Source organism: Marmota marmota, unplaced genomic scaffold (genome assembly GCF_001458135.2).
Source record: "Marmota marmota marmota unplaced genomic scaffold, marMar, whole genome shotgun sequence".
Classification (NCBI taxonomy): Eukaryota; Metazoa; Chordata; class Mammalia; order Rodentia; family Sciuridae; genus Marmota; species Marmota marmota.
Window position 1 is genome coordinate 7,251,101 of NW_026000240.1, and position 14,620 is coordinate 7,265,720.

The 14,620-nt window shown below is 36.2% G+C and overlaps 1 protein-coding gene across 2 annotated transcripts in view; it reads right to left on the reverse strand.

Moving 5' to 3' along the window:
- Positions 1 to 5,440: 5,440 nt before the first annotated feature.
- Positions 5,441 to 14,620, reverse strand: part of Gtf2e1 (general transcription factor IIE subunit 1) — a 27,388-nt gene continuing 18,208 nt past the window's right edge. For both annotated transcript variants that reach the window (XM_015486890.2, XM_048794171.1), the window contains exons 4-5: positions 10,438 to 10,679; positions 5,441 to 7,191 (exon numbers count right to left, since the gene is read on the reverse strand). In XM_015486890.2, the coding sequence (XP_015342376.1) occupies positions 6,761 to 7,191; positions 10,438 to 10,679 (673 nt within the window). In that variant the 3' untranslated portion in view covers positions 5,441 to 6,760. The remainder of the gene's footprint in view (positions 7,192 to 10,437; positions 10,680 to 14,620) is intronic.

The following is a 14,620-nucleotide window of genomic DNA, read 5'->3' on the forward strand; positions in this document are numbered from 1 at the left end:
CTGGCTTCTCTGAAGTGGCTTTGAAGTGAATGAAATGACAAGGACAAGAGTGGAGAGGAGACTTTTATGCAGAGAAAAACACAGGCAAAGACCTAAGGCAGGAAAAAGGTTGGCCTATTTGAGAAACAGGGAGAATGTCAATATGGTGAGTAGTTAACAAGAATAGTAGGAGATGCAGGTAGCCAGGGGTCAGGCCATGTAGAACTGTTGAAAGGGTAAAAGGTTCAGATGTTAAAAAGAGAGAGAGAGAGAGAGAGAGAGAGAGAGAGAGAGAGAGAGAGAAAGAAAGGAGGGAGGGAGGGAGGGAGGGAAGGAAATGAAAGAGTTAGATCATCTGGTTTATATTTTTAAAAGATTCCTCGGTGCAGGGGGTGGGGTGGGGAATGGTTAAAATTTTGTATGTAGGGTGGGACAGAAGAAGAGTGGTGGTGGGGAGACCAGTCAGGGAGCTGCTGCAGTAGCCAAGGTGGGTTGATGAGGTTGAGAATAGGATGGTAGTGGTGGAAGTAATGAGGTCAGATTTAGAATATATTTTCAATTTATCAGCAAGTTCTGTCAGCTCTATCTTCAAAATTAGGTTATATAAATTAGATTATATTTCGAGTCTGACAGGACTTGCTTATAAATTTGATGTGGGATGAAAATAAGAAAGGATGGCCAATTGTTAAAACATCTTAGCTGGAGCTTGTAGGTGAAATGGTAGTGCCATCTACTGAATCTGAAACAGGAACAAAATCTGCTTCTCCTCCTTCCTTTCCAGTCATAGTGAATGGAACCACCATCCAACTAGAAATCTGAGATTCTGCCAAGGGACTATCCTATCCAAAGTTACCAAATTCCATTCATTCTACTTCTTAAAAGTTTCTCAAATCTGTTCCCACCTCTCCATCCTCACTGACTCACACAGACCAAATTATTCAATAGAACTATTTATATGGCCTTAATAATCTTTGAGTTTAAACTGTAATCCAGTATCAATACAAGTTGTTCTTCCATTTAAAATCACCCAACAATCTTTTTGAAGAGCAATTTGGCAGTTTCTACTGAAATTTAAATCAGACATGTCACTTGCTCTGGTTTGGATGAATGTGTCCCCATGGGTTCATGTGCTGAAAGGTTGGTTCCCAATGTGATGAGGTAGCAAATTTTAAGAGATGGGGCCTAGTGAAAGATTGATTAGGTCATCAGGGGGCATTGCCCTTGGCAGGAATTAATGCTGGTCTCTTGGAACAAATTAGTTTTTGCCAAGAATAGGTTATTATAAAACAAGTCCATTCAACATACTTGGCCTCCTGTGCACATGGCCAAATACTTTCCACTTCTTTACCATGTTGTGGTGCAAAGAAGCCAGATCTTGGACTTTCGCCTCCAAAATGATGCATATGCCTATTTTCTTACTAAAGTATCCAGACTTAGATATTTTGTTATAGAAATATAAAACAGACTAATATACCTTTTGTTCAGCTATTTCTTTTATGATTCTCTTACAGAAATAAATAAAAACATTAGCACAATTCTTATAGCACTGTAATAGTGACAATCCATCAATTAAGGGAATTGTTACATAAACCATCATACAACTACATCAAAAAATTCTATCTAGTCCTATTTTTTAAATAACAGGCATTTTACATCATGTTCATCAGCTTTCTGTTGCTGTGAGAAAATACCAGAGAAAACCAATTTTAAAAAGAAAAAGGTTATTTTGGCTCAGTTTCAGAGGTTCTAGTCCATAGTCACATGGCCTCATGACTTTGGGCCTTAGACAAGGCAGAACATCATGGCAGGGAGCATGTGTAGTGAAGAGCTCCTCATCTCACCATGGCCAGGAAGCAGAGTAAGCAAGGCCTGGGCCATGGAAGACACACCCTCTTCCAGGGTACTCCCTGTGATCTACTTTCTCCAACTGGGCTCCACCTCCTAGTTCACAACCTCCCAATGGTCCAATTATGAACCCATTGACAAGATCAGAGCTCTCAATCCAATCACTTCCCAAAAGGCCCGCTTCTGACCACTGATGCATTGGGGATAAAGCCTTCAACACATGAGCCTTTGGGGGACATCCCAGACCCAAACTATAATATTTTTGTAAATAATAATAATGTAGTATCTGTGCATGTGGGGGATCTAAAGGCCTAGAAGAGGTGTAGGATAGTACATTAAACAACAATGTTTACCTCAGGGAAGAACATCGTGGCATGGTGGGAACTAGGGATTTCCAGTTTTACTATATGTATTTCTTATTGGATAAATAAGGACTGGGGAAGTGGCTTAGTGGTTAAGCACCCATAGGTTCAATCCCTGGTATCAAAATTATTTCAAAATAATTAACATATTCATAGAAAAACAGCAACAACAAAGCCATACAACCATTTTGTGTGTCATGATTTATGGCATTTTATAACCTGGCAGTAGCCTTCTTTCCTAATTTTGCACACTTGTTTACATTAGGTGGGCAATTATACACTTCTGTATAATGGAATTATGGGTTGATTGTTGAAACTGGATCATGCACTGGTCTGCCTGCTTTGTAACTGGAATCGGAAAGGCTGTCTCTGGTGCTCAGAACGACATGAAGCTCTTTCTGAAGAGAAGCTAGGGTACTTGTTCCTGCTCTCCAGGGCATGCCAAAATTAGTTCATCCCTTAATCTCAGAAGAAAATGAAATTGCTCTTCCCCAAGAGCAATTTTCTTTTCTTTTTCCTCTTCCCAAAGGAACATTTCATGATTCTTTTCTCTTCCGAACCCATTTTGATTTTACAAATTTTGAGAGTATCTGTACTTATCTAGTCCAGAGTTTGATTTTTTTTTTTTTTTTTATAGCAGAAAGAACAAACAGAATAGATAGTGTATTTACCTTAGGGCTGGTTTCCTTCTAAAATCTTCCTCATTTCCAAGATTTTTTATTAAAAAAAAAAATGACAGTAATCCACATCTGTTAAAGATAATGCATGTGAGCCAGGCAAAGTGGCATATGCCTGTAATCCCCACAACCCTGGAGGCTGAGGCAGGGGGGGTTGCAAATTCAAAGCCAGTCTCAGCAAGTGAGCAAGGTCCTAAGTAACTTAGATGGGGTGTCAAAAGAAAAAAAAAAAAAGACTGGGGAAGTGACTTAGTGGTTAAGCACACCTAGGTTCAATCCCTGGTACCAAAAATAAATAAATAAAGGCAATACATGTGAAATAGCTTTGATGAAAACAAAATGCTAAACAAATAGGTTACCCAGAATTATATCAGTTTCTAAATTCTAAAGAATTTCATATTAGTCTTTTATCCTCATTTCTTAGATCTTTTTTAAAGCTCAGGAATAAAGAGAAAAAGAAATTGTCATTTCTTAGTTCCTTTTTTAAAACTTGGAAATAAAGAGAACAAGAAAGTACATATTTAAGTCTTTCTATTGTGGTTCTGGCTGGGAATCTAGCCATAGAGCCAACCAGAAGAACAGAAGAAAATGAACTTGCTCTTCCCAATCTTGTTCCCATTCACTGTCCAATTCTCTCAATACCAATAGAGTCATAAAATATTCAATTATTTCTCCCTCATTCAGACAAGTAGAAGTGAAGTACTTTGGCAAGATGGGGAAAGAGAAACCGAATTAACTGTTATCTGTGCTTTAATTTGCTAGAAGTATTTCACCATGTTAGGATAAGAGTTCCATTTAATTTGGGTAACTGAGGCAGGAGGCTTGCAAGTTAGAGGCCAGTCTGGACAACCTGAGACACTTCATCTCAAATAATAAAAAAAAAAACAGTGTTTCATTTAAATCATAAAGGTTTAAATTTAAATCGAGCAGCTGACATTTGAATTATATTAATATAGTCAACCATATTCAGAGAAACCATGTTCCTGCTATTCGTTATTAAAGGCTGTGGGGGATGATAATTTCAGTTGTCTTAGGGTAAAGAGACATTGCAACTACATGTATCTATCTCCTTGGTATATAAGTTTGCCCTTACTAAGAGCTTCAGAGTTTAATAATTGACAGTGTTACCATTTTTTTGTTTTTCTGTCCCTGATTGGATTTCCTTATCAAATTACTGTCCAACTTGAGACAACCCTGACTGATAAATATCAAACTCTATTTTAAGTTTTATTATACATTATTGAAATATGGAGGTAACAGTCAAAACTTTACATATTAAATTGTATTTTCCTATTGAGTATAAATTCAGAGATGTTTATCTAAGGAAATGATTAGCCCAGGATCCAAAAAATATATAATAAAATAAAGCACACCAAAAAATCCTAACATTAACATAAAAAAAGCTTGCTTTTTATCACTCCACAATTTCTGCAGGTAATTTCTACATGAAATTCATTAAATGTCCTTTTGATTCTTTTTTCAAAATGGAAATATCTTTTCCATTATAACATTTAGATCACTGTAACTCTTATACCCACTGTAATTCTTATTTATTATTTTATATATATAAACTTACACACAAACCTCAAAGCTTTGCCAGAAAAGCTTAATTAACACATATAAAGGAGTTAAAACAGTATCTGCACATAGCACTATGTTAGCTACTTTTTCCTTTACACATACCCTTGCCCTGACCCCATAAAAAAAAAAAAATATCCCTATATTTAACACAACATGAATATCTTTTCTTGTCAGTTCATTCTTTCTAGTGGCTATATGGTTTCATAGGAAAATATTTATTTCCTGATTAATGCACATTTAGTGAGTAAACTGCTATAATGAGTACCCTTATTCATACCTTTACCTTCACTTCTAACATTCTTTTACACTGGTACAAAAAGTAAAAAAGACCATATAGTTTTAAAGTAACTATGTTTTAAAAATTAACATCTGGTTATCATTTTACTTATTGACTTCTAGAGCTATGAGAATTTAAAAAACAATGTTTTTTTGTTTTTTTTTTTAAAATACTGGGGATTGGACCCAGAGGTACTAAACCACTGAGCTACACCCCCAACCCATTGGGGGAGGGGAAGGGGGTAGGTACCAGGGATGAACCCAGGGGTGCTTAACCACTTAGTTTACATCCCCAACCCTTTTTATATTTTGTTTAGAGACATGGTCTTGCTAAGTTGCTTAGGGCCTTGCTAAATTGCTGAGGCTGGCTTTGAACTCTCAATCTTCTTGCCTCAGCTTCCCAAGCTGCTGCATGTGCCACCACACCCAGCCATCAATTTTTAAATTTTGAGATAGGGTCTCACTAAATTGAAGAGGTTGACCTTGAACTTGTGATAATCCTGCCTCAGACTCCTGAGTTGCTGGAATTATAGTCATGTGACATTGCCACCTGGCATAAAGTTATTCTTATGGCAACTATTGCCAGAAAATTTTAAGATTCCATACAATTGCACCTATTACATGAAACAATGATTTACAAGAGAAAAAACTTTAATAGGAAGAATATACATTTTAGTTATACTCTAAAATGTTATGAGGCTAGAAAATAACAAATTTCAGTTAGTATAAAATAGGTTTATTGTCAATATTCAGTCATTAATACAACTCAGGTAAATGAAAGATCACTTCATACAAGGCTCAGATATTCTAAAATGCTGTTTTAATTTCACACATGGATTATAAAATGATAAATACTTAAAAATTACAATGCAAGGAAAAATATTACAAAAAATACAATTGTTATAGATCCTTATATGAAAGTCCTTTATTTTAAAGTTCTGCCTTCAGGAATAATACCATGCTACATAGTAGAACCCAAATAAACTATGTTTCTTAAGGTTGTAATGCTCAGCAATATACTGAATGCACTGTATATGTCATGTCTGACAAGAATCAAAATCGAGACAAGTCTTCAACGATGTTTACAAAGAGGGAGAGAATGTGTATGAGAGAATAATCAATTATTCCATGCTTATTTCTGGGGGAATGAACTTCTTAACTTACAGCAGTGGCAAGAGGCCTATAGAATGAAAAAAATGGGACCAGTCTTGATTTTGTATAAATGATTTTCAAATCATAACAAACTCAGGCAGTTCTAAGGCACTGTTCCCAATACCCTTCACTCTTCGACCCTTTATGTGAAGTTTTTGTCCTTTGTCCATGTTTTTTTTCTAATTTCTTAACAAGCATACTGTATTCTATCACCCAAAATCCTAACCAAAAGGCATTAAGCAAAACAAAAAAATCTACCAGTGTGGTCAATTCTAAAGACATGAATTCCAGATCAGACATTAATTACACAAGATTCAAGCACATCCTTCCCTCTTCTGCACACACATACTCCCTCACCTCTCCTTACATCTTGACCCCAACCTTATTTGGGGGGAAATAAGAAGTTTTGATATGTTTCCCCTCATTAGTTGTTTGTCTATTAGCAATGTGCTCGGATTGGCAGCAATAAAAGGAATTGTTTGGAATAAATTTGGTCAGAATAGGTAAAAAGATGTCATCAGTAAATTATTGTAATTTATTGTAGTAGACTTCTGAAGGCAGGTAAGATGAATTTACCTTATGAGCTTTCCTTACTCATTTCAAAAGGGAGAAAAATGTCTTTCAAAGGAAAGGAAAAAAATTAGAGAAGGAATACAGTAAAATATTAATACTGTAGTAATAGCAGGGAAGGGAATGCTTACAGCCAACCTACCTTTCTGAGAAGTTTCTGGCATAAAAATTGAACTTTCGTTTCTGTTATTCTTTGTGCAACATTAACAGTTGCTTAACATCAACAGGGACAGAAAGACTCTGAAACACTTTTCTTCAAGGGTGGGGAATTTCTTTTTGCAGTGAGCATTACAGAAAGGAGGAAAAGGTAGGGAAAGATCACTCAAAGAGGTCCTCAAACATGCGCTGTCCCATTGCTATGTAGGCTTCCTTCTCTTCTGGTGTCATCTGGGCCACCAGCTCTGGCCGCTGGCTCACTTCACTGTAAGAGAAAGGACGGCCAGCCACCATGACAATGGGGTCATCTGCTACTTCCTCAAACTCATCTTCATCTTCCTCATCCTCTTCCCGACGGTGTGCAGCCACAGCGGCTGATTGACGAGGTGGAGAGTCATCATCAGACTCACTGGTTTCACTCTCTGAGTCACTGCCATTGGCAGCAGACACAGGAGCAGCTGCCCCTACTGAGCCAGCTGTGGCAGAGGGAGTCTTTTTCTCATGAATGAGGAGTGCTCGCATGACCTCCTCATTATCATCAGGCCCTGCACGGCCTTCCTCACGCTCCTGAAATGCGTCCATGTCTATGCCACCTGGGGGTTAAAACCCAGAAAGTTAACATCCTTAAATATAAAAAGAAATCCTTTATAGCTAATGAAATACATATTTTAATGTGTTATATTTAAATAGATAATAATATAATACCACAGACTTAACCAGTTTCATTTCTTGAGTTGCTATCCACAGAGTATTCAAAATGTTTCTCGAAAACGGCAGCTTAAGTAATATAATGGCCAAGTACACAGATTTTATGAGTAATATACAATGGATTTGAATACTGGTTCTTCCATATGCAAGCTATATCACCTTGAGCAAGTTATTTAACCTCTAAAGTTCAATATCTTTTCTGTAAAATAGGATGATAAAAGAATCTACCTTCTAAGACAATGGATAAAAATATATAAAATAATGTCTATGAAGAACCAAGTACAGAAGCTGGCATAACAGAATATCAAAACATGGCTTCTCACCTTGCTCAGAGTAAATGCCAAAGGCCTTGCAATGACCCATGAGGTCCTACACCATCTGAAACACCACCTGACCACCTACCTCTTACCTCTTCTTCCTCTTACTCATTCTGTGCCAGCTACGGTGGCCTCCCTGGTATTCCTGGCATATACAGGCATACCTCTACCTCAGGGCATTGTAATGCCTGCTCCGTCTTGCCTGGAATAGTTTTCCTCTAATTATTCATACAACTACTACCTTACATCTTCCATGTTTTTAACTTAAATGTTGCTTTATCAAAGCTCTATTTCCCCCCAAAGCACTTATTTTCTAACATCATAAATAATAGGTATCTGATTTGAGGAATAAATATTCTCTCATCACAGATCTACTATTTTGTATGTACATTTTGACTGATAAAATGTAGATGAAAAACTTAAGAAAGATATTTGTACTTTACATTCTGATAATACCAAACATACTATTTAAATATATAAGAGGATTAAAGTATTGAATTGAACCTGATTCCTGATTCAAATACTAACAATTTATTAGCTGTATGATATTTGGCCAACTCATATCAACTCTCCCTGCTTCACTTTTCTCAATACCTGAAGGGAAAAAAGTAATAATATTTACTTCACTGAATTATTGTGGCAATTAAGTTAATGTGAAGTACTTAGAATGGACCTGGCACTTAGGCCACCCTCAATAACTTAGTGAGATCCTATCTCAAAATAAAAAATAAAAAGAGCTGAGGATGTACCTCAGTGGTAAAGTGGCACTGGGTTCAATTCAGAGAGAGAGAGAGAGAGAGAGAGAGAGAGAGAGAGAGAGGAGAGAGAGGAGAGAGAAGAGAGAGAGAGAGAGAAGAAAAGAGAAAAGAAAAGAAAAGAAAAGAAGTTTAACCACTTCAAAACATTGTCAAAGTTAGAATCTCTCTCCCAGTGATCTTTTTTGCTACTGTGGTATTTCAACAGAAAACAGCAAGGAAGGCATTTAAGTATCTAAGGGAAAACTGCTAAGAAAAGAATGTTCCAAATAGTTACCAACACAGTGTTTTTATTTATGTTTAAAGTAAATATGAAATTAGCAGAAAAACATTAGTTTCGTAAAGTAAATGAAGTCATATCTAAGAGATTTCTAACAAAGTGGTTTGGAGAAGAAAGGAATTTTTTTTTTTATAGATAAAGACAGAAAAAAGCAAGGATAAATGAAAATAAAGTAAAAAGTCTTATTTAACAGTTATAAATTACTAAGATATATACTATAAAACAACTGAGATCACTGATGACAATAAAAAATTCTAGGGCTTAAAGGCCAAGCTACAACAAAAAATATAGGAAAAGCCAACGACTGTGTAAGTGAGCAGAAAGGCAGCAGATCTCTTTTATACAGAAAAGTGCAAAAGAAATGTTGTCTACAGAAAAATAATCTAAAATATTGAAGACATGATCCAAGCTGTAAAATACAAGAGAGCATTCTAAAAGGTACCTGAACATGTTTCTGAAGTTACTCATCTATTATGATATTTCCATAACCAAAGCAACAACCAAAATGTCAGGTAAAAATCAGAAAAATATGGGAAATAAAACTGAAATCATTAATGATTTAATCTATGTATTAATATTAATCTATAACATGTATCTGGTCACTACATCTCAAGTATATTAGGATGAAAATGGTATGAAAAAAACGTAAAGTAAAATAACTATGGGTGGAGATGGCTCTGGGCAACAAGACTACTTGTAAGGAAAGTAGAATAGAAAGGAATTAGAACTTTCAGTAAAGAGGACATGATTGAAGTCTGTAACATTTGAAAAGATACCAACATGACTTGAAGTTTAAAGAAAACTTAAGTATAGAATAAACAGAATTCACTTCATACATGCACCAGTGAAGTCTGTTCTACATCATGAAAGTGACAGTGTAACTGCTATATAATCTAGAACATCCTAAATCAAAATAACTGAACACAGCAAACTAGTTAGTGAGGAGGGAAGAGTAAAAAGTAAGGTGGTCAAGGAAAACTTCTTTTTGACTGGAGTTAAAATATCAAAGAGAATCACACTAGAGGTACTACCCAAAACTCCATAGTACTTTTACAATCCCTAGAGCATACAGTATACTAAATGTTCATTTTTAAAAGGAAAAGAGGTTAGGGGAAAGGCCAACATCAAGTGACTTTCAGTTACTGATGATTCTTTACCACTAAAGAACCATTCTCAGGTGATATGCTAATAACAATAAATAACCTGGGAATAGGTATTGATGAGATATAACCAGAGGAACATAGACTTCTTGCCACCTGTTTTCCAGTTTTCGAATAGTATTTGTGTCCAGTCTTAGATCCTCCCATTTTCTATATCACATTCTTGAATCCAGTACCCTAGACCCAAACTTAGAAAGCAAAATTTTGTAGTTCTCAAACTTGTGAAGATTATTATGCAATTCTCAACCCTTTCTGGCTCATGAAGATTTCCAAATTATTCTAGAATAAATTTTTATCAACAATGGACTGTGAGATATTCAATCCTTTACATATGTGACATCTTTGTATATATTTCAAATAGCACAAACACCTTGGTATTTTAGAGGAAATAATATTAAAATATTTGGACTAGTGTACAGTTATGGCTTTCAATTCAAAAAAATAAAAATACATATAAATTAGGGAAGTAGAAGATTAAAGGAGAGACGAATTTGTAAAACAAGATGAGGAATGATCACAGTTACATTACTCCATAGTACTTTTACAATCAGGTGATATTCCAGGTATTTCCCACTAAGTTAAGTTCATTTTCTACTGAACCCAAGACATAGACTCTTACCTTCCTTCATCTCTTCAGAACTATAGGCCCCTTGGACAGTACTCTCTCTCAACCAAATAGGTCTCTCCTTGGCAGATTTTCCCTCCAGCGATGTGCGATGAACATCATCTTGATCTTCCATGTTAATTACAACATTCTGAGTGTATAGGTCTTCGTAGGAAGGGCCTTTAGTAGTCCATGCTTCTCGGTGGTGCCCACCTGCCAATCCAGCAGCTCCAGCAGGAGTTGCTGAACGGTCCTTGCTATAAAAAGATTAGAGGAAAATAGAAAAGAAGAAAACTTAAGTCTCAGTGTTGGAAAAGAAGAATAGCTGGAGATGGTCACTAAATTCTTATGAATAAATGCTTTTCAGCTTTAATAATTCTCAGGAATCTCTTCTGTAACTCAAGGAGAAAGTTGAATGGATTAGAACAAGACATATTTATTTTTTAAGTTCCTTAAACACCAAATCCTATGGTGTATCAATGACTATGGTTTTATAGATTAAGATGGTTCAATAAATCTACTTAGGGGAAGGCAGGAATAATGGTGACATAATTCACTAAAAGATAAAAAAATTAAAATTAAAAACTTTCCCAGTAACATCTTTCATTTTAAAAACAAAATATGTTGGAATTTAAAATATATTTTCTTAGCTCAACCCAGAATAATCCAAACTGATTTTGAGTGCTGACCACAGAGATTATTAGAAAATTATTCTACAGAGTGAAACCTCAACTCAGAATTAAATTCTCCTTCTACAACTCACAAAGTATGACATATCCCTCTGCAAAGACCAGCCTATTTTCTATCAAGTTAAATTGTTCTATTTCCATACCTAATGCTGTCTCTTTGCATAGGTCCTCAACTGCTATTTCTACCCAACAGGGACTATGTTCTATTTTTCTGTGTATTGTTTGCTCCTTACCTCTACTCCCCCCTGACCTTTGTCTGTTAATGTAAGTGTGATCATTCCTCATCTTTTTCTCTGGTCACTTGTGTTCCCCCATTTCTGAGTTAGTCAAGTTTTCTGTCTTTTGGCTGATTCCTGCTTTCCCTACTTCTTGCAATCTATTCCAAATTCTTTTGACTATACCTGATTCTGTATTTGAGCTCAAACCTTGTCTTTCTGTCAACTAGTACTGTTTTTTTTTTTTTTTGCATCAATTTTTATGCAGGACTCCTCCTTCTCCTTCCTCTCTATCTATGTATCTATTGTAGTAGTGGGGATTGAATGCAGAACTCCTACATGCTGGCAAGCATTGTACCCTGAGGGACATCCTCAGCACCCCCTTGCTGTTTAGATAGCTATAACTATATTCATTCTTTAAACATTCAGTTTCTTTTCTTTTTTTGGGGGGGGTAGTGGGAGGTATTTACTATGTATTTAATCTAGGGACTCTTTTAACACTGAGCCACATTCCCAGCCCTTTTTATTTTGAGACAGGGTCTCACTGTGTTGTTAAGGGTGGCCTCAAATTTGCAGTCTTCCTGTTTCAGCCTTCTGAGTTGCTGGGATTATAGGTATGTACCACAGCGCCAGGCAAATTTCAAGTTTCTTGAACTAACTGCTGACTATCTATTCCTTTTGCTATCTTCTTTTCAGTGTTCACTGACTGAATTTCTTGGCCTCATTTTTAAAAAAAATTTTTTTTAGTTGTTGATAGACGCTTATTTCATTTATTTATATGCGGTGCTGAGAATCGAACCCAGTGCCTCACACATGCCAGGCAAGTGCACTTCCACAGAGCCCAGCTTCAGCTCCAGCTTCATGTTTTTCCTTGATGTCTCTGAGTCTTTTCCTTGGAACCTGGACCACTTTGTGTGTAAAGACTCTCATTCTGATGATGATAATCAATCCTTTGTCTTCTATCCTCATAAGCCATTTCTTATTTTTCCTTCATTTTAATCCCTTGTCTGTTCTGGAAACTACATTGATCTACATTTCATTCTGGGCCCACTTCATACCTACTCAGGCTTTCTGTCTTGTGTTTAGTTGAGGTTTCATCTCTGTCCTTGTATCTGACTAGCCTGTTACATCTCTTTTGCAACACTGTTTCTGACCTTCTTCAAGAGGTACACTTGGACTTGTCCCATTCTTTCTGTCCTGACTCTGGATATTTACAGATCCAGTGATACTTTTGCAATCAAACACCCACTTTCCAGTTGTTCAGTCCATCCTGACCCCATCATATAATTCATACCTTCCAGCTTCTGCCTCTTCTACCTTCTGCATTCTTTTCATTACTCTAGTTGTACTCAGGACTACTTTGTAAACCTTTTTTACCACAGTCTTTTCTTTCTGGCACCTACTGTGTCTGTTCCATGTCTCAGTCACTTGTTTTGCCGCCTTCCTATCTGCTTCCTGTTTCCCACATTCTAGCAGTTGCTTGTTCTCCCAACTCTGAGTCTTTCCAAATATATCTGATTCATCTATTTGTTTGCTGTATTCTGAAGTTTCATGCAACAGTTGTAAGTAACTGGTTTCTATCTTCTACTTCTTTCTGAATGCATGTGATATTACTTTTTGTACCATTAACTGTTTATCTCAATTGAACCATATCTGTCCCTAGTCATTTTTTAAAAAAAATTTTTTTGTAGTTATAGGTGGACAAAATGTCCTATTTGTTTTATTTTTATATGGTGGTAAGGGTCAAACCCAGTGCCCCACACATGCTAGGCAAGCATTCTGCCACTGAGCTACAGCCCCAGCCCCAGTCCCTAGTCATATATTTGTTCTGTTTTTTACCTATTAATAGTGTCTTCTAAAAGGCTATGTAATCTGACTCTGCTTATTTTGGTGTGTTGGCTTTTTGAATTTTGGTTTCCCTTAGCATTCACTTTTCTTTTTCTTGGCCTGATCTGTTTGTATGTTTGTGCTTATTCTACATTCTGAGTCTCTCCTCCCTCACCCATTTGTCTCCCTGAATCTTTTCAACACCTCTTCTATCCTCAGCCAACACCTTTACTCTGTTATGCTGAGCCTGTTCTCTATACCAGCCTACCCCCAAAATGGGTCTCTTGAGCTTTGCTAGGTAACCCCACCTGAGAGAGACAAAGTTATCTTTCCTTCTCAAATGATTTGACCACTCTTTCTCAGTCTACTCTGTTTTTGTTTTTCCTTGCAGAACTGGGAATTGAACCCAGGGGCACTCTACGACTGAGTTACACACTCAGTCTTAGTTGGGAATACAGATATGAGCCACTGGGCCTGGCATCTGTTTCTTTATACATACTCAGGAACACAAAATTTTCATATACGCTCCTCCTTTAGTGTTAACTCTGAAAACTATCTCGTGAAGGTATAAGTAATACTTTAAATAGAGAAAAAAAATAAGAAAGCTAGAAAGAAAGAACAAAATATTTAAAATAAATGTTAACAAAGGACTGTGTTAAGAGTCTATAACTCTCTATAACTGTGTTAAGAGTCTATTTCTATAACAGTATTCTGTTATAGAAATTTAAACAGTGTGATACTCTAGAAAGACAGGTCACCATAGACTAGCTTCCAAGAAGATAACCAGCATGCTAAGATAAGCAAAGTATAAAGATGAAATAAATCTAGATCCTTTAGGATGTAACTGAGCTGTGAAATCAACCAATTTTGAACTGTACTGCCTCAGGGCTTCTGGTCATGCAAGACAAATTTTTGTACTGTTCAATCTATTTCTAGTTGGATTTCTGTTATCATAGGCAAAGGCCATCCTGATGTATAGTCTCAGATTAGAAAATGCACAATAACTGGTAGAGATGCAAAACTTTCTCTGGAAAACTGAATATATTTTTTTTTACCACCCAAATGAAACTCAGGAACCTCTATCCTGTAACATCATGACCAGAAGGAATAAAATACTAAGAGTATTCCTAAAAGCTGTACAACCAGAACTTATTAAGCTCTACATCGAGTAGGTGGATAAAAATTTATCTTGATACTGGGAAGAGAGGAAAAGCACAAAGCAGTAGAATACTCACTGACCCCAGTTCTTGTTAATGCTTTTTCAAAAAAGAATATAACCACTTTTTATAGTAGAACAAAGGCTGACTCTGCAATTCAGACATTAGTGCACAACGATAAAAATGGGGAGCTATTGTCAAATTATTAACAACTATACTTTCAAGGAAGTTACATTCAAAACTAAGGAAAGCAAGAAATGTGTAGCTAAAATGTCTTAAAAACAAAAAAAAAAAAAAAAAAAAAAAAGCA